This window comes from Rana temporaria, chromosome 4, assembly GCF_905171775.1.
Source record: "Rana temporaria chromosome 4, aRanTem1.1, whole genome shotgun sequence".
In the NCBI taxonomy this organism is placed as follows: Eukaryota; Metazoa; Chordata; class Amphibia; order Anura; family Ranidae; genus Rana; species Rana temporaria.
Window position 1 is genome coordinate 285,202,907 of NC_053492.1, and position 18,850 is coordinate 285,221,756.

The following is an 18,850-nucleotide window of genomic DNA, read 5'->3' on the forward strand; positions in this document are numbered from 1 at the left end:
TTGTTCACTTCTGCCAACATTCTAAGACACCCTGATCCTGCTCTGGCCTACGTGCTCGAGGTAGATGCCTCTGAAACCGCAGTTGGGGCTATACTATCCCAAAGACAGGGGGCTAAATCTTTACTCCATCCAATTGCCTTCTTTTCTAGGAAACTGAACTCTTCTGAAAAGAATTATGACGTGGGGGATCGTGAACTCTTAGCCATCAAAGCCGCCCTAGAGGAATGGCGCTATCTGTTGGAAGGGGCTGCGCATCCTATCCTTTTTTTTTTACCAATCATAAGAATTTGGAATATTTAAGAACTGCCAAACGCCTAAGACCCCGACAGGCCAGATGGGCACTATTCTTTTCACGCTTCACTTTTCATCTTACCTTCCGCCCCGGATCCAAGAACGGTAAACCCGATGCGCTCTCGCGCATGTTCTCCGAGCCGGCCTCATCTCCTGAAACTGACACTATATTACCTGCCAAAAACGTTCTACTCCTGCAGGCAGATGTGATGTCCCAAATCAAGGAGGCATTTGCTAATCATCCCCCTCCTCTGGATCTGCACCTTCAACCAAAGGATGGGCTCTTCTTCCACAAGGAGCAAATTTTTATTCCTGAGCAGTTTAGAGTTCACATCCTCAAGAAATGCCATGACCATCCACTTGCCGGTCACTTTGGAATTCACAAAACCTCTGACCTAGTGTCCCGTTCCTTTTGGTGGCCTGATTTATTGAAAGATTGTAGAGATTATGTCAGGTCCTGCTCCGTATGTCTCAGAAACAAGTCTGATCGTGCCAAGACCTGGGGGTTGCTAGAATCCCTTCCTGTACCTGAAAAACCTTGGAACATGATTTCCTTGGATTTTATTGTGGAACTCTCCCCGTCCGAAGGATTCACCACCATCTTTGTTATAGTGGATCGTTTTTCAAAGATGGCCCATTTTGTACCTCTGAAAGGAACCCCCTCTGCCTCTGAAACCGCTTCTGTATTTATTAAGGAGATCGTGAGACTGCATGGCATTCCAGCAAGTATAACCTCAGATCGTGGAGTACAGTTTACCTCCAAATTTTGGAGGGCCCTATGTAAAGCCTTGAGGATTGAACTATGTCTTTCATCTGCTTATCACCCGCAGACCAATGGTCAGACTGAGAGGACTAATCAGTCCCTAGAGCAATACTTGAGGTGTTTCTCATCCTTCTCTCAGGATGATTGGGTGTTCCTACTCCCCTTGGCGGAATTTGCGTATAATAATTCTGTTCATTCTGCTATCAAACAGTCACCCTTCTATGTTAATTATGGGTATCACCCTTCCTTTCTACCCGATGTACCCATGGAGACTTCTGTACCAGCTGTGCAAGAGAGACTATACTTTTTTACCACCAATAATCAACTCTTGCGAGAAACGATCCTAAAGTCACAGACGACTAATAAGAAGTTTTTTGATAGGAAGAGAAGAGGGAACCTGAACTTGAAGCCAGGAGACAGGGTTTTTCTGTCCACAGCTAACCTAAAACTGAAATGCCCTTCAAAGAAACTTGGGCCAAAATTTGTGGGTCCTTTTCCAATAAAAAAACGGATCAATTCTGTGGCTTTTGAATTATCCTTGCCAAGCAGTTTAAAGATCCATCCTGTGTACCACATTTCGCTGCTCAAGCCTACGGTCTCTAACCCCTTCCCAAATCGTGGCACCGAAGCCCCTGCCCCACTACTGGTTGAAGGAAGTGAAGAATATGAGGTTGAGGCTGTTCTGGACTGTAGGAAGAGGGGAGGTCGGACTCAGTTCCTCATTAAATGGAAAGGTTATGGTCCTGAGGATAATTCCTGGGAACCAGCCTCCAATGTTCATGCTCCCCGGTTGATACAGGCCTACCTCCAGCTTCATCCTGAAAAACGGTCTCTTGTGGGCATCCGGAGGCTGCCCCTAAGGGGGGGGCAATGTCAGGGAATTCCCGTAAGACGCTTTGCACATAGACGTGCGCAAGCGCATAGTCTTTGCCATAGAATGGCTCACAGATGCGCGCATGCGCGCCAGAGCTCGCAATTGCGGGCACGCATGCGCACAGATACGGGCACGCGCGCACACGTACGAGCCTAATTCAGTTTGGCGCCAGACAGCCTATTTAAAGGGTGTCTGGGCTCTTGTGCCCTTGCTGACTGATCTTCAGCTTGTTTCTGTAATCCTGCTTGATCCTGTATGTTTTTCCAGTATTCTGACCCGGCTCCGTTCCTGACTTTGGCTCTGTCTACGATTCGGTACCTCACTGCCCGCTTGCTGACGAACCTGGCTATCCCTGAGACCTTGCTCCTGTCTATGCCTCTGGTCACTGTTAACCCTCGGTTACCTGCCTGGCTTTCACCTGTTCATGCGCAACTCATCACGGACTACTCCAGGCCGCTGAACCCTGCCAAGCTGTTTTCCCGGGACCCCCGGCTCCAGGCACTCGTGTCCCTCCTGTCCTTCGGCTTCCTCTGTTTCACCTTCAGCGGAGCCAGGACAGGAGATATAAGAGAGGCCGACCTCATCAATTCAGTCTCCCATCCGATCCCTGACAATAGCAGCATAATAAAGGCCACCCATAGACCCCGAAAAAATTGAAGGACCTACTGTCGGACCAAGTCCCGCAGGTACCTCCACTTACCTTTCCACGCTGCAGGGTGTTGCTTATGCAAGAGGCCCAATCTTCACCCCTCACCGTGGGTATTGTCAAAGACCTTCAGGGACCGGGGTCCATGGACAGGAACACCACTCCCCTGGACCTATATAGCACCCTGGCAGCAGAAACTTTTAGCCGTGGAATAGACCAAAGTACTGGGGCCCAGAGTCCAGCTCTCAAAGAGAAGCATTATAGGCCAAACCTTGTTCTTCCAACCGTGGCCCGGGTACCGTCCACTTTGGCTATGAAGCACTTTGAACGGATCCGGATTCTTAGCCTGCTCTAGTCCCAAAAGGGACCCCATAAGCAAGAGATTTCACAAACGTGACCAACGCCTAAGACACTGGCGAAAAAACTGAGGCACTCCCTGTGTGGGAGGGGTTATATAGGGAGGGAACTTCCTGTCTTTGAGTGCCAGTGTCCATCACCTGAAGGTAGGCTCTATAACCCACATAGTTATTACTATGCCGCTCTGTGTCCCGTGATGTACGATAAAGAAAATTGTATAGGTTCCTGCATCCAAGCTAAACAGAGTGCTGCTAAACTGCTGGCTACTGTGTATAGCAGCCACCTCAGCCCCCCAAATACCTGAGCCCTATCTCTATCGAGCGATGTACACGAGTACGTCAGCCATCCGAGACTCTTCCTCCTGATCGGCTGAGACACAGCAGTGGTGCCATCGGCTCCCGCTGCTGTCAAAGTCGGTTAGCCAGTCAGGAGAGAGAGGGGGTGGGGCCAAACAGTGGCTCCATGTCTGAATGGACACACAGAGCTGCATGCTGGGCTTGGGGGCCACATAGCAAGCTGCCTGCTGTGGGGGCACACAACAGGAAAGGAGGGGCTAGGAGCTCCAACGAGGGACCCAAGAAGAGGAGGATGCAGGCTTCTGTGTGCAAAATCAATCCACAGAGCAGGCAAGTATAACATGTTTGCTACTTTTAAAGAAAAAAAAAAAAAAAAAAAAAAAACAAGACTTCAGTATCACTTAAAGCAAGTTTCTTAAACTGTATGGTGCTGACAAACTTAAAATGACTGTAAAGGCACAACGTTTTTTTACCTTCATGTATTCTTTGCATGACGGTAAAAATACTTCTGTGTGCAGCACAGCCTGAGCCCGCTCTCGATCCAGTGATGTCCATAAGTCCTTACTGGACAAAGACAGAACTGACTTATTGCCAGGCATGCTAAAATAGTTTTTGTATTTTATGGGGGGAGGGGGTTGTGTCTATGAAAACGATAGCTAAACTGTGCGGATGCCAAAAATCGTGCATACGTCTATTTAATCCTAGAAATGCAGTAAAAGTGGTCAAATCAGTCTTCAAATGCTGTGTGGACTGTCATTGCCTAGCCCTAGACCACAGGGGTCAAACACAAGGCCTGCGGGCCGAATCTGGCCCTCCAGGCCATTTCATGTGGCCCTCACACCCCCCTTGTCTCCACCCCCACCTGGTCTCAGCAGCACAGAGGACAGGACTCCACCAGATCCTGCACTTCTCTGCCCAGCCCTCCTGGCAGCAGCACAAGGCAAGGGGGTGCACTGATGTAAGGGACCCCCCCAGCCCTAGACAATAAAACCAATTTGACATTGTCTACCCCAAGAATTTAGTGAAGCAAGGCTTCACACAGAAATTTATCAGTTTGGAATTAGTTTCTCATTTTGTAAAGAGAAAACTGTACCCAGCAGTTTGTCTACAGGCTCTGCATTATCTCTCACCAGCTTACTTCCAGTCTGATAAAACATCTAGAAGGAACATCACAGAGAGACATTGTTTGCATAGAAACTACACATTTTTGGTCCAGTTAATGGGTACAAACCGATAATTGACTGTGATGTTTTTGAGCCAAAACAATTTAAGAAAAAGTTTGGAAAACATCTGCTGAATGGACGAAAGATACATTGAAAAAAACAACAAAAAAAACTTACTGTTGGTACTGCGCATGTGTGAAAAAAACATTAACTCAGAAGATAAACATTTGTGTCAATGAACAGTCATTTCTAAAAGATAGAGCATAGTACATACAGGAAAGATACAACCGTCAATATAGGCAATTTTTATATATAGAAAGTGCCCGACTTACAAACATCCGACTTACAAACATAAGCTCTCCTCTCCCTCCCCACCTGCCAGCTCCCATTTCTGCATGAGCCGTCTACACCCCCCTCCTGCTGCTATTAGCAGTAAAGAAAGGTTTGAAAAATGGCACTGCCAGCGCCTCTTTTATCCAGGCATAACACACAGTGTAAGTGTCCCCCCCCCCCAAGCAAAGCCTCTTAATACCTTCTTTTCAGATATCTTCAGGCTGGTGACGTTTTGAGGACACACTATATACCTATCATAGGGTGTGTATGATCAATTTAGATGGGCTCTTAAGGGTTTACATATAGAGGCCATCTGCAGCGGTGGTCTCTCTTGTGTGTACCTCACTGCGTGAGTGCCCACCGATCCTCAGCTGCTGTGGGGGGGGGAGCCCTTTTTGGGCTGCTGTTACCCAGTACCAAGATCTAGTTGAAAAAACGTTTACAGGGCCCTTTTATCCATCATCCTTCGGGCCTTGGTTCTGTAGTTGTTGACAGATCCTACCTGTGATTTCACTTCCTATATCGGCATTTATACCAACGTGGGCTGTCTCCTCATGAGGCAGGTTTTTTCCTCTCAAATGCATAGACTCATAGGCCCAGATTCTCGTAGAATGGCGTAAAACTGGGCGGGCGTAACATATCTGATTTACATTACGCCGCCGCAAGTTTTTCAGGCAAGTGCCTTATTCACAAAGCACTTGCGTGTAAAGTTGCGGCGGCGTAACGTAAATCACCCGGCAGAATTCAAATTCGGCGGGTAGGGGGCATGTTTCATTTAAATGAAGCGCGTCCCAGCGCCGAACGAACTGCGCATGCGCCGTCCTTAAAATATCCCGGCGTGCATTGCTCTAAATGACGTCGCAAGGACGTCATTGGTTTTGACGTGGACGTAAATTACGCCCAGCACCATTCACGGACGACTTATGCAAACAACGTAAATTTATAAATTTCGACACAGGAACGACGGCCATACTTAACATTGGTTGCGCCTCATATACCCAGGGGCAACTTTACGAAGGGACAAGCCTAACATAAACGTCGTAACTTTACTGCGTCGGCCGCGCGTACGTTCGGGAATTCGCGTATCTAGCTAATTTGCTATGAAGAAGCACTAAGGCATAGTGCGAAACGTCAGCTTTTCTTTTGTTGTGCTGTTTTTTGCTGTGGCATGTATTTTGTGATTTTTAATTAAAGGAGGAGTTTTTTTTGGAGTGCGGCTGTCCCAGCTTTTTTCCTTTATCCTAACTAGCTAATTTGCATACTCGACGGGGAAAACGACGGAAGCGACACCTAGCAGACAAAAAAAAAAATTGCATTTAAGATCCGACGGCGTAAGAGACTTACGCCTGTCGGATCTAATGGATATCTATGCGTAACTGATTCTAAGAATCAGTCGCATAGTTACGACGGCCCAGATTAGGACTTACGACGGCGTACAATAGCGCTGCGCCGTCGTAAGCCCTTTGAGAATCTGGGCCCTAGAGAATACAGCTTCAGCATTCCCACGGTATGTCATCTATCAGGTGGGCATTTTTTTGTAATCTGGTAAATGACCCACGGGCCACTTGGATTTTTGGGTTGCTACATTTTTGGGACTGAGAGATGCTCAGGTTGAAATATAGGGAGGCTTTTTTTTTCTTATAATTACTGAATGGCTTAAATTTTATTTACTTTTCTTGCAGTGGTCATACAGCAATAATACAACCTACATTTCTGTGTATGAAATATTAGAAAGAATGGTAAGAAAGTAAAGCACAAGAGTACAATTTACTTACCTGTGAATTGGTGATAGCTTTAACGGCATTTAAGTCTGAACCAGAACAGAATGTGTTCTCTGCTCCATAAACAATAAGTCCTTTCCCTTCCTGCCAGTTCTCCAGTTCACTAACCCGTTCCACCAAATCTATCATCATTGTTCCTGCGACACAAATTTAATATAGGTTCCAAAATGTAGGTATGTCAATAAGAGCTTTGGAGAAGACAATGCGTAAACATCTGGTGAAAACAAGGCTATATTGCACAGTACAATAATAATAATTTATATATTTAAAAAATATTAGCCTTTGGAAAACTGAAGTTACCTCTACAGCCCTGCCAAGTTTATGGGGCCAGTGGTAGAGCTGAGAAATTTCCTGAAACTTCTGCTCATCTTATCCGTGTTCCATATGTTCAGTACTATGCAAAGGTTTTAGACAGGTGTGAAAAAATGCTGTATATTTGGAATGCTTTCAGAAATGGAAGTGTTAATTTATGTTTATCAATTAACAAAATGAAAAGTAAATGAACAGAAGAGAAAATCAAATCAATATTTGGTGTGACCACAATTCTTCTAGGTACACTTGCACACAGTTTTTGAAGAAAGCAGGTAGGTTGTTCCAAACATCTTGGAGAACTAACCACAGATCTTCTGTGGATGTAGGCTGCCTCAAGTCTCTTCATGTAATCCCAGGCAGACTTGATGATGTTGAGATCGGGACTCTGTGGGGGCCAAACCATCACTTCCAGGACTCTTTGTTCTTATTTACACCTAAGATAGTTCTTAATGACATTGGCTGCATGTTTGGGGTTGTTGTCTTGCTGCAGAATAAATTTGGGGTCAGTGACACGCCTCCCTGATAGTGTGGCATGATGGGTAAGTATCTGTCCGATCTCTCAGCATAGACGACATCATTGATCCTGACCAAATCCCAAACTCCATTTGCAGAAATGCAGCCCCAACGTGCAGTGAACCTCCACCATGCTTCACTGTTGCCTGCAGACAGACACTCATTATTGTACTGCTCTCCAGCCCTTTTGTGAACAATTTGACTCATCAGTCCAGAGCACTTGCTGTCATTATGTTTTCATGCATAGGTAATGGAAACAAGGCTGACTCCACTATGACTCAACTATGCATGAAAACATAGGGCCAGATCCACAAATATCCTGCGTAACTTAAATCTTCCGATTTAAGTTACACCGCCGCAAAATTTCTACCTAAGTGCCCGATCCACAAAGCACTTACCTTGAAATTTGCGGCGGTGTAACTTAAATGTGTCCGGCGCAAGGCGTGCCGAATCTAATGGGGCGAGTCCCATTTAAATTAGGCGCGCTCCCGTGCCGGACGTACTGCGCATGCTCCGTCGGGTAACTTACCCGACGTGCATTGCGCTAACAGACGTCACTCCGACGTCATTTGCTTAGACGTTAACGTAAATGGCGTCCAGCGCCATTCACGGACGTCTTACGCAAACGACGTAGAGTTTAAAATGTTGACGCGGGAACGACGGCCATACTTAATAGGGCTTAGTCAAATAGGACTTAGCCCTATTTTTACACGGCGTAACTCGACGTAAACGACATAGATTTAGCGCGACGGGCCCGTCAGAACGTTCGTGGATCGCCGTAAGTGTTCATTTGCATATTCTAGGCCGGCCGCAATGGCCTCCCCACCTAGCGGCCGGCCTAGAATTGCATCCTTAAGATCCGACAGTGTAATTCAATTACACATGTCGGATCTTCTGCCTATCTATGGTAAACCGATTCTGTGGATCAGTTCCATAGATAGAAACAGGGATACGACCGCATATCAGTAGATACGCCGGCGTATCCCTTTTGTGGATAACCCCCATAGGACCCTTTCCTGATGTGCGGGGTAGGTGTAATCATGGGATTGCCACCTGGAGCGGTACATATTTGCTGTTTCCTTTTCAAATCAAACCAATATTTGGTGTGACCACCATTTGCCTTCTAAACAGCATTGACACTTCAATTATTCTAGGTATACTTGCACACAGTTTTTGAAGAAACTCTGTATCAGTCCAGAACACCTGTTGACATTTTTATGCACCCCCCAGTTCCTATGCTTTCATGCTTAGGAAATGGAAAAAAGGCTGACTCAACTATGCATGAAAAAAAAAAAAAATACCTAGAAGAATTGAAGCGTCAATGCTGCTTATAAGGCAAAGGGTGGTCACACCAAATATTGATTTGAAAAGCAAACAACAAATATGTACCGCTTCAGTTGGCAATCCCATGATTACACCAACCCCGTATGCCTCAGCATACACAGTCTATGGAAGTAAGGAGGTCTGGACGGCTGCACACCAATGCAATCACTTTTATTGGAATAAACTACAGTCCATACAGTAGACAGAGGTACAGAAATCATCTGTAGCTGAGGCATTTTATACCCTCACTGGTGTCATGACTAAGCACCAGTGAGGGTGTGAAATGCATCAGCTACAGCCGCTTTCTGTACCTCAGTCTACTATATGGACTGTATTTTATTCTAGTCAAAGGTGATTGCATTGGTGTGCAGCTGTCAAGAACTCCTTACTTCCAGTGATTTGATTTGGATTACTCTTCTGTTCATTTACTCTCCATTTTGTTACTTGATAAAAAATAAAGTATTAACCACTTGCCAACCGGGCCATAGCCAAATGACAGCTAGAGCGTGGTCGGCTAATTCTAGGAGGGCGTAAAATGACGTCCTCCCAGACTCGTGCTTCCCGCGCTCCCCCTGGGGTGCGCACACAGGAGTGTCTGGATCGTGGTAATGGACCAATGACAGCGGCCCTTTACCATGTGATCGCTTTGTCCAATGACTGAGCGCTGCATGTCCGGTTCAGCTCCTCCCCTCTTCTCTTGGAGGGAGCCGGTGCAGCAGCGCTTGTTGGCTGAATCTGAAGTGCCCATAACACTGATCTTTGCCCATCCACGGTGAAATTTATGCCCCTAGAACACCTGATGGTGCTCCCTACATGTTGGGCCTCTGTATGTGGCTGGGCTGTGTAAAAGTCTCTCAAAGTAGTATCACCATGCTTAGGAGGAGCAGAATATATTTTGGGGTGTAATTTTTTCTTTCACATTTTCCCAAAAACGTGTTGAAAATAATGACATGTTAAAAAAAGGACACATTTTCCCTTATATGTTGGGGTGTTTAATTTCCAAAATGAGGTAATTTGTTGGGTGTTTCCATTGTACTGGTGCTCCAGGGCCTTCAAAAATGTAAGAGATAGTCAAGAAATTAAATGTGCAATTTATTTCCCTAGAACACCTGATGACGCTCCTTGCATGTTTGGCCTCTGTATGTGGCCAGGCATTGTAAAAGTCTCACACTTGGGAGGAGTAGCAGAATGTGTTTTGGGGTGTAATTGCAAGTGTGCATATGCTGTGTGTGAAAAAAAAAACTGTTAATATGACAATTTTGTGAAAAAATATTTTTTTCCATTTTGCAAAGAATTGTGGGAAAAAAATTAAAACTTAAAAAAACTCACCATGTTTCTTACTAAATACCTTAGAATGTCTACTTTCCAAAAAGAGTATAATTTGTACTGTCCTGGCTTGTTAAGCAGGCCATACACAGTCGAATTTCGAACTAATTTTTTTTTTAAATCAGAGACAGTTTGTTTTTTTTGTGATCCGATGATGCCACCATTGATTTTCGAAATTCGGCAGACAAATTTTGTCGGAAATATTCGTTTCTCTCCGGGAATATTTGTTTCTCTCCAGGAGTATATGCTTTTCTCTCTGGGAATATGCTTTTCTTGCACATTTCTCGCACGATTTGCGATGTCGGATTTCTCAAATTTGTTTGCCGCACGAAAATCGGCTGTTGCTGCAGCCCACTAACGGTGCGAAATTCGTACGAAAATTCTTTCATACGATTTTCGAAAGAAAATTCTTTTGAAATTCGAACCGTGTATGGCCGCCTTTAGTGTCTCAATAAATGAGATAGGCCGTCAGTACATCAAGTGTGATAAATTTTCAGTGATTGGCACCATAGTTTGTAGACTCTATAACGTTCACAAAGACCAACTATTATACACTGATTTTTTTTTTACCAAAAATATGTAGCAGTACAAATTTTAGCTAAAATTTATGAAGAACATTTACTAATTTGAAAAAGAAAACAGAAACGAAGAAAAATACATTTTTAACACAATATTCGGTCTTTATTCATTTATAGCACAACAAATAAAAAACCCAGCGGTGATTAAAAACCACCAAAAGAAAGCTCTATTTGTGTAAAAATAAGGACAGCAAATTCGTATGGGTACAGTGTTGCATGACTGAGTAATTGTCATTCAAAATGGGAGTATTAGAAAGAGGGTTTAAATGTTGTCTACTCAGCATGGATCCTGGATCAGCTACTGTCCATTTGAAGTTTTTTTCTTAACCACTTGCCCACTGGGCACTTAAAGCAGAGGTTCACCCTAAAAAACATCTATGTACCATCCCATCCAGCATACTTGCGTCAGCTACAGTATGCTTTTTTTTTTTTTTTGCTGTATTTACCGTTTAATCGTTCAGTTTCTTTTCAGACTCCCGCGGGGAATAGGCGTTCCTATGAAGAGGGGAACATGATTGACGTGCAGCTATAGCGCGTCACGCGTTCCGAAAATAGCCGGACTAGGACTCGGCTCTTCACGGCGCCTGCGCACAGACTAGGAGCTGACTGCGCAGGCGCCGTATATAGCCGAGTCCTATTTCGGCTATTTTCGGAATGCGTGACGCGCCATAGCCGCACGTCAATCATGTTCCCCTCTTCATAGGAACGCCTATTCCCTGCGGGAGTCTGAAAATTTGTACTGCTACATATCTTTGGTAAAAATAATCAAAATTGGTGTATACTATTTGGTCAAGATGGACACAGCCAGAAATGCTAGGGGATGTTTTTCTAAGTGATTTCTCAACAAAAAAAGCATTGACACATGGGTGGATGGGCGAGTTTGCTTTGAATATTAAAAATGAAATAACTTGTGTTTTTGGTTTGTGGTGCTTAGATACAGATTAGTTCTGCTTTAAAGGAAAACTGCTTTGATCGCACATGGATTCTTTGGAGCAGCACACTAGTGACATAGCAACCGACAAGTAGAACCACAGCATGCAGATTCTGTTGCTCTGTTGTTCTGCATGCCCTCTTGCATGTATTGAACTGCATAGGCAACATGGCACACACTCATTAGTACATTACCAATACAGGCCATAGTGAATAAAATTTGCATAGAATAAAAAGCCTGCAATTATCAATAAGTATCTGTTTAATTTCATTACTAAATATTTTTAAACTGTGCTTTTGTTTTAATTTTTATGATAAGGGGGACAGGTTCTCTTTGAAAAGTTATGTCCAGATATTACCCAAATTTAACCCCCAGACTTTTCTCTTCCCCTCCAGAGAATGTGTGAACCGTATTTCTTTTTGCCTAGTTTTTGTAAGGAAGAAAAAGATTTGTTTTTGCATCTTGTGACAACATTATCAGCCTGTAAAAATCTTGACTATGCAGCTGCTGAGATTTCAGCTTATGGTGATGTGTCCTTGGGTGTCGAGACAGCAGCATTGTTTTGCTGAGAAAAAAAAATCCATGTATGCACATGGAGTGGAAGAGACAGGGTAGGGGATAGGCAGAATTCTGTAGTCCAGCAGGCAGACAACCTGATGATTTCAGTCCAACAAAGGCACTGTTTTGTCAGCTCAAACAGGAAGTAAACAGCACATCAATTGGAATTTTCTGCACTCATAGGCCTCATTTACAGCTGGCTGAGGGGACAGTAAAAATGGGCAGTTGAGCTGTGGTTTTACCAGCCTTCGATCACCCAGCAACATGTTAGCAGGGCCACTGGCCATGTTAGTTCACACTGCTGCAATCATGGTACAGCAAAACTTTGCCATAGGTCGCTGTCCAAGTGAATGTGTTCACACTGCAAGCACAATGGAACTGCATGCAACATATGCATTTGGCATGGTGCTGAGGCGTTTCAAAGGTTAAAACAGGCAATTCAGAAGTAACATATTGCCTCTGAGCCACCTATCAAATGCCTCTCAAAAGTGATCCCCCGATCCATCAGAAGGGCAGCGAACACCGCCTGCAAGTGTAAACATGTCCTTAAACAAGTAAAACATAGGGAAATGTGCATGCATTACAGAGATGTACCTTATTTTTTTTTGCTTAAACATACACTTTGAAAGTAGAACTTTGGCCTCCAATTAAAATGAAAAAAGTGCTGGTTCATTATATTATAGGTGCATATGCACAATTTTCTCTAAAGCCCTGTACACACAACCAGTCCTTCGGTTAACCGATGAAGCTGACTGATGGTCTGATGTGCCTACACACCATCAGTTAAAAAAACAATCGAGTCCAACGCGGTAACGTAAAACACGACGACGTGCAGAGAAAAATTAAGTTCAATGCTTCCAAGCATGCGTCGACTTAAATCAGAGCATGCACGGATTTTTAACCGATGCTTTTGCGTACTAACCATCGGTTTTGACCTATCGGTTAGGCATCCATCGGTTGAATTTTAAAGCAAGTTCTACATTTTTGGACCGAAGGATAACTGACCGATGGGGCCCACACACGGTCGGATTGGACCGATGAAACGGACCTACAGTCCGTTTCTATCGGTTTTGACCGACCGTGTGTACGTGGCCTTAGTCACCCAGAAAAATAGGATTTTTATAACAGCTTACCTGTAAAATCCTTTTCTTTTGAAGTACATCACGGGACACAGAGAAGCATAGTAATTACTATGTGGGTTATAGAGAGTACCTTCAGGTGTGGACACTGGCACGCCCTTAAGGCAAGAAGTTCCCTCCCCTATATAACCCCTCCCATACCGGGAGTGCCTCAGTTTTGTAGCAAGCAATAAGTGTCCCAAATACCCCAAAAGAGGGGCGGGTGCTCTGTGTCCCGTGATGTACTTCAAAAGAAAAGGATTTTACAGGTAAGCTGTTATAAAAATCCTATTTTCTTTATCGTACATCACGGGACACAGAGAAGCATAGTAATTACTATGTGGGACGTCCTAAAGCAATGCTATGAGGGGAGGGAGACCCCAAGAAATAAGCCGGGCGCCATCAGACATGAGGAATCAAACTGCAGCCTGCAGCACACTGCGCCCAAAGGCGCTCTCCTCATTCTTTCTTATGTCCAATTGATAAAACTTAGTGAAAGTATGGACAGACGACCATGTCGCGGCCTTGCAGACTTGAGCCATGGAGGCTTGATGATGCACTGCCCAGGAAGTACCCACCGCTCTAGTGGAATGTGCTTTAACCTTAAACGGGGGAACCTTTCCCCTCAAGCCATAGGCTTGAGTAATGACCTGCCGAATCCATTTGGAGATAATGGACTTCGACGCTGCCTGCCCACATCTGGGACCTTCTGGCAGGATAAACAATGTATCAGTTTTCCGGACCTGAGCAGTAGCCTTAAGATAGATCTTAACTGCTCTTAATACGTCTAGCGTATGTAAAGACTTCTCCCTTGCAGAACTAGGTTCTGAGAAAAAAGACGGGAGAACAAGATCCTGATTCAAATGAAATTTTGAAACAACTTTAGGTAGGAAAGCCGGGTGGGGCCGTAGGACCACTCTATCCTTATGGAATATAAGGTACGGTTCCTTACAAGACAAGGCCGCCAACTCCGAAACCCTCCTGGCGGAGGTTATGGCTACCAAAAATATCACCTTCCTGGTCAGAAGGACCAAAGGAATATGAGCCAAGGGCTCAAATGGTTGTTTCTGTAAGACAGAAAGGACCAGATTCAGATCCCATGGACACAAGGGAATCTTGACTGGTGGACTAAGCCGGATCATACCTTGCAAAAAGGTTTTAATCAGGGAATGTGTAGCTAGTGGCCTTTGGAAAAAAAATCGATAAGGCCGAGATCTGGCCCTTAATGGTGCTTAGGGCCAACTTCATGTCTGCCCCTAACTGCAGAAACTCCAGAATTCTGCCAATGAGATACCTCCGGGGATGCCAACCCCTGGTCTCGCACCAGGCCACATAAGATTTCCAAACTCGGTAATAGATAAGTCTGGATGCCGGTTTTCTGGCATTAATCAAAGTAGATGCCACCGCATTAGAGAGACCCCTTTTCTTTAAGATAGGGGACTCAATAGCCAAACCGTCAAATTGAGAGACGGTAAGGAAGGATGGAATATTGGCCCCTGGGACAATAGGTCTGGCCGAAGCGGAAGGGACCACGGTTGCCCCACGGACATCCTTACAATGTCCGCGAACCAGGCCCTTCTGGGCCACGCTGGAGCCACCAGAATCACTGGTCTTCCTTCCGACTTTACCCTGCGAAGAAGACGGGGTAATAATTGCAGCGGAGGAAATGCATACATTAGGGAGAACTGGTCCCATGGGAACACCAGTGCATCCGTGCCGTAAGCAAGTGGATCCCTTGTCCGGGACAGAAAGTTGCCCACCCTTGCATTGAACCTCGATGCAAAGAGATCGACATCTGGTGTTCCCCACCTCTGACAAATGCTCTGGAAGATGTCGGGGTGAAGAGTCCATTCCCCTGGAAGCACCTGTTGGCGGCTTAGGTAGTCTGCTCGCCAATTGTCTATTCCCGGAATGAACACTGCAGATATGCATGGGACATATTTCTCTGCCCAGGTCAGGATTCGATCCACCTCTCTTTGGGCTGCACGACTTCTTGTGCCCCCCTGGTGATTTATGTATGCCACGGCAGTGACATTGTCTGATTGAATCCTGACCGGAAGACCCTTCAACCTGTCTGACCAAGCTGACAGGGCTAGATAGACTGCTCGAATTTCCAGCAGATTTATGGGTAGAAACCTCTCGGAGGCTGACCATTTCCCCTGGAGAGACAAACCTCCCAGGACTGCACCCCAGCCTAGCAGACTGGCGTCCGTGGTCACAACCTGCCATGTCACGGGAACAAAGGACTTCCCCTTTAGCAGGTTCCGGGGAACCAGCCACCAACAAAGGCTCTGCCGGACTGACCGGGAGAGAGACATAGGGAGATCCAAGGCTTGAACCTTTTTGTTCCAAGCGGACAGAATGGCATGTTGAAGCTCCCTTGAGTGGAACTGCGCAAATGGGACGGCCTCGAACGAGGCTACCATCTTTCCCAGTAACCTCATACAGAGGCGAATGGGAGGCTGACGCTTTGCTTTGACTAGTTGAACTAGTTCTCTTAAAGCTTCGAACTTCCTTTGGGGCAGGAAGACCCTTTTTAGCTTTGTGTCTATGAGTAGACCCAAATATTCGAGCCTTTGCACAGGCATTAAGGCTGACTTGTCCAGGTTGAGAACCCAACCCATGGATTCCAGAAATTTTACGGTTCTGTGTACCGCTGAGTTTAGATCGGCCACTGACCGGTCTACTACCAATAGGTCGTCTAGATAGGCTACTATGGATATGCCTTGAGACCTTAGATAGGCTAACAGTGGAGCCAATACTTTCGTGAAAACACGAGGAGCGGTGGCCAGACCAAAAGGTAAGGCCACGAATTGGAAGTGGCGCTGATTTACCGCGAAGCGAAGCAGCTTCTGATGGTCGAGAAAGATAGGAACGTGCAAGTATGCGTCCTTTATATCGATGGACGCTAGTAGTTCCCCTCCTTGCAGGGAGGCCACCACTGACCTGATCGATTCCATCCGGAATGATTGGACCCTTAGGAACTTGTTTAAGGCCTTGAGGTCCAGGATGGGTCTTACATCCCCGTTTGGTTTGGGGACGGTGAAGAGATTGGAATAAAACCCCAAACCTTGCTCTTCCACTGGCAGCTCTCTGATTACCCCTTGGGATAACAGATGATCTAAGGCCAATGCTAAGGACCTTCTTTTGCCGAGGTCCTTTGGGACGTTCAAGGTTAAGAAGCGCGGTGGAGGAAATTCGCTCAACTCCAGCTTGTAGCCCCCGGAGACCGTAGAGAGGACCCACCTGTCTTGGATCCTGTCTAGCCAAGCCTCCGCAAACAGCTGAAGCCTTCCCCCCACCCGGCTGAGTGGGGGAGAACCTTCATAATGCTGACTTAGTTGCTGGCTTGGCCTGTGGCTTACGGTTCCAAGGCTTTTTGGAAGCCTGAGGCTGGCCCTGTGGCTTCCCACCTGCATTGAATCGTCCAGGAGGCCGTCGGAACTGCCTGGTACCGGAAGTACTAGGGATAGGAGAGGAGGATCTCTTAAAGGAGGGGGGACCCCTAAACCTTTTCTTTACTGGCAACAGTGTACTTTTGCCACTGGAAATTTTCTGAATGTAATTATCCAGATCTTCCCCAAACAAACGCTCTCCATGAAAGGGAAACCCCGCCAGTAATTTTTTACACGGGGCTTCAGCAGACCAGTTCTTCAGCCAGAGTAACCTGCGCATATGAACTAGCGAGAGAGTGAGACGTGAGGACTGCTGAATGGAGTCCTTAATAGCATCTATGGCAAAACATAATGCTCTGGGAAACTCAGCCAAATTCTGGGCCTGTTGTGCCGGCAATTCCTTTAAGACCCCTTTAAACTGGTCCTTCAAGGCCTGGCAAATCCCAATAGCCGCAATTGCAGGCTGGGTTATTCCTCTCGCCGAAGCAAAAGAGGTTTTTAATAAAGTCTCTAATCTCTTGTCTGTCGGATCTTTGAATACCAGAACATTGTCTACTGGACAGGTCAAAGATTTGTTTACGCAGGACACAGCTGCGTCAACCTTGGGGATGCCCCATTTTTTAGTGAATTGTTCCTCCATGGGGTATAAAACCGAAAACTTCTTAGGAGGAAGAAAATATCTATCTGGATGTTCCCAATCCTTGTAGATAAGCCCTTCCAGCAGGGGGTGAACCGGGAAGGAATAATTAGCTTGAGGAGCTTTTAAGGAGCCTAAAGATGAGACTGCACTTGAAGCTGGCTCTGAAAGTGGCAACTTGAAGGCCGAACGGACCATCTCAGTGAGGGACTGATCACGGAGAGCAGCGTCTATAGACCTTCAGGGACCGGGGTCCATGGACAGGAACACCACACCCCTGGACCCATATCGCACCCTGTCAGTAAACTTTTGGTATTAGGAAATTGACCAAAGTACTGAATAACCAGGATCCAGCTCTCAAAGAGAAGCATTACAGGCCAAACCCCGTTCTTCTTAACCGGGGCCCGGGTACCGTCCACTTTGGCTCAGAAGCACTTTGGACGGATCCGGATTTCATGGAGGCTTTTTACATCCAATATGGATCCCTCCAGTGGAGCTCCTTGGAGCACATGTTCACTCGTGACCAACACCTTAGACACTGGCAAAAAACTGAGGCACTCCTAGTATGGGAGGGGTTATATAGGGGAGGGAACTTCTTGCCTTAAGGGCGTGCCAGTGTCCACACCTGAAGGTACTCTCTATAACCCACATAGTAATTACTATGCTTCTCTGTGTCCCGTGATGTACGATAAAGAAAGTCCTGCAAATACCTGCTGAGCCTCCCAGCTTCCAAGCCACCTAATGCAACTTTTAGTGATGGAATGGCAACAATGCTGCCTCGCTCTTGAATTCAGAGCATAGTTTCTGCTCTCATGTAGTCTGTGCCAGATTGCACTACAGTGGAACGAATACAAGCTTGCAAGGAGCGTGGCTATCACCAATGTCACTGCCGATTTACAAGACTGAAGATCGTCAATCAGCACCTGGCCACATCCTATCCTGCTCATTGTATCTGGATGGACAGCATTGCCTCTGTTTCTGAAACCCTCCCACTGTGAGCTGCAGTGTCTGCGAGGGGGAGCATGTGGGACAAATGAAGGAGGCTTTGGCAAGATTATTTTATTTGCTTTATGAGAATATACTTCTGCATCATATAGTAACTGGATCTGGGACTTGTTTAGACTGTCATACAGAAGTTGTTCTTTTAATTAGTAATTATTCCCTAAATCTGGCCAGTAGAAACCATAGCCCAATTACGTGTTTTCATATTTCATAAAGAATTCTCTATCTATACTCCTTGTGAATTGGATATACAGACTTGCTAAACTGCATTAATGAACATCCATCTATCAAAATTTGTGAAGTCCCCTACCTGTAAATGCATTCATTCGAGCTGGATTATCAATACACAGTTCTGCAATTCCATTTTCTCTTTTAACGAGTGTTACTGACCCTCCTGTAAATGGAGCTAGTTTAGTTTTAATTTCTTCTTCATTAAAACCATGGCTGCTGTTATACAGAGACAGGGATCTGTGAAGATGCCATTTTGCTGCTGATCTGTTCAGCATGCATCTCCATATGGAAAGGGCCATGACTGCAAATAAATAGAAGATATTTAAAATATTAGGATTTGGAAGTTTTTGGCAAAAGAAATGCAATTATAGGTTTACATAAGCATTCACAATGTGTTGTAGAGAAAAAATAAAATATAAGCA

General features: G+C 45.5%; 1 protein-coding gene across 2 annotated transcripts in view; it reads right to left on the reverse strand.

The window, feature by feature from the left end:
• The window catches only part of ECHDC1 (ethylmalonyl-CoA decarboxylase 1), a 57,454-nt gene that overhangs the window by 18,968 nt on the left and 19,636 nt on the right, over nucleotides 1–18,850 (reverse strand). For both annotated transcript variants that reach the window (XM_040350385.1, XM_040350386.1), the window contains 2 exons: nucleotides 18,508–18,729; nucleotides 6,499–6,641 (listed from right to left, as the gene is read on the reverse strand). In XM_040350385.1, coding sequence (XP_040206319.1) covers nucleotides 6,499–6,641; nucleotides 18,508–18,727 — 363 coding nt within the window. In that variant the 5' untranslated portion in view covers nucleotides 18,728–18,729. The remainder of the gene's footprint in view (nucleotides 1–6,498; nucleotides 6,642–18,507; nucleotides 18,730–18,850) is intronic.